Here is a 730-nt window from a genome sequence, read left to right on the forward strand (position 1 = left end):
GCCAGCATGCCCACGGGGTCCCGCGCCCGCAGGCCGGCCGGGAGTACTCGCCCGCTGCCACCACCTCCGAGAACGGGGGCGGCAAGAGGAAGCAGAAGGAGAAGGAGCTGGATGAGCTGAAGAAGGAGGTCAACTTGGTGAGGAGGGGACCGGGGGGACACCGGGGATGGCTGACCGTGCCACCCCGGCTGGGGTGACGCGGGTGACGTGTGCCCGGCAGGACGATCACAGGCTGTCCCTGGATGAGCTGGGCAGGAAGTACCAGGTGGACCTGTCCCGGGTGAGATGTCCCCATGTCCCACTCTCGATGCCACCTCCAGCATCCCACATCCCTCCTGTCCCCATGGATGACACCCAGCTGTGCCCCCTGTCCCCTCCCAGCATCCTGAATCCCTCCTGCCCCCGTGGGTGACCCCTGGCCATGCCCTCCATCCCCTCCTGGCACCCTGCATCCCTGTCCCCGTGGGTGACACTGAGCTGTGCCCTCCGTCCCCTCCTGGCATCCCACATCCCTGTCCCCATGGGTGACACCCAGCCATGTCCCCTGTCCCCTCCCGCCACCCTGTACCCATGAGTGACCCCTGGCCATACCCCCTGTCCCCTCCTGTCCCCATGGGTCCCCCCGGCCATGCCCTCCGTAGCCCCACAGATCCCCGGGGTGCGCTGGCCATGGTACCCTGCCCTCCCAGACCCATGGGGTGTCCCCTGGCTGGCACCCCCATCGCCTCCC

The 730-nt window shown here is 68.6% G+C and overlaps 1 protein-coding gene across 1 annotated transcript in view; it reads left to right on the forward strand.

Moving 5' to 3' along the window:
- Positions 1–730, forward strand: part of ATP1A2 (ATPase Na+/K+ transporting subunit alpha 2) — a 36,270-nt gene that overhangs the window by 29,158 nt on the left and 6,382 nt on the right. The window contains exons 3-4 of the mRNA XM_019472576.1: positions 33–137; positions 221–404. Coding sequence (XP_019328121.1) covers positions 33–137; positions 221–404 — 289 coding nt within the window. The remainder of the gene's footprint in view (positions 1–32; positions 138–220; positions 405–730) is intronic.

This window comes from Aptenodytes forsteri, unplaced genomic scaffold (genome assembly GCF_000699145.1).
Source record: "Aptenodytes forsteri isolate BGI_AS27 unplaced genomic scaffold, ASM69914v1 Scaffold276, whole genome shotgun sequence".
Classification (NCBI taxonomy): Eukaryota; Metazoa; Chordata; class Aves; order Sphenisciformes; family Spheniscidae; genus Aptenodytes; species Aptenodytes forsteri.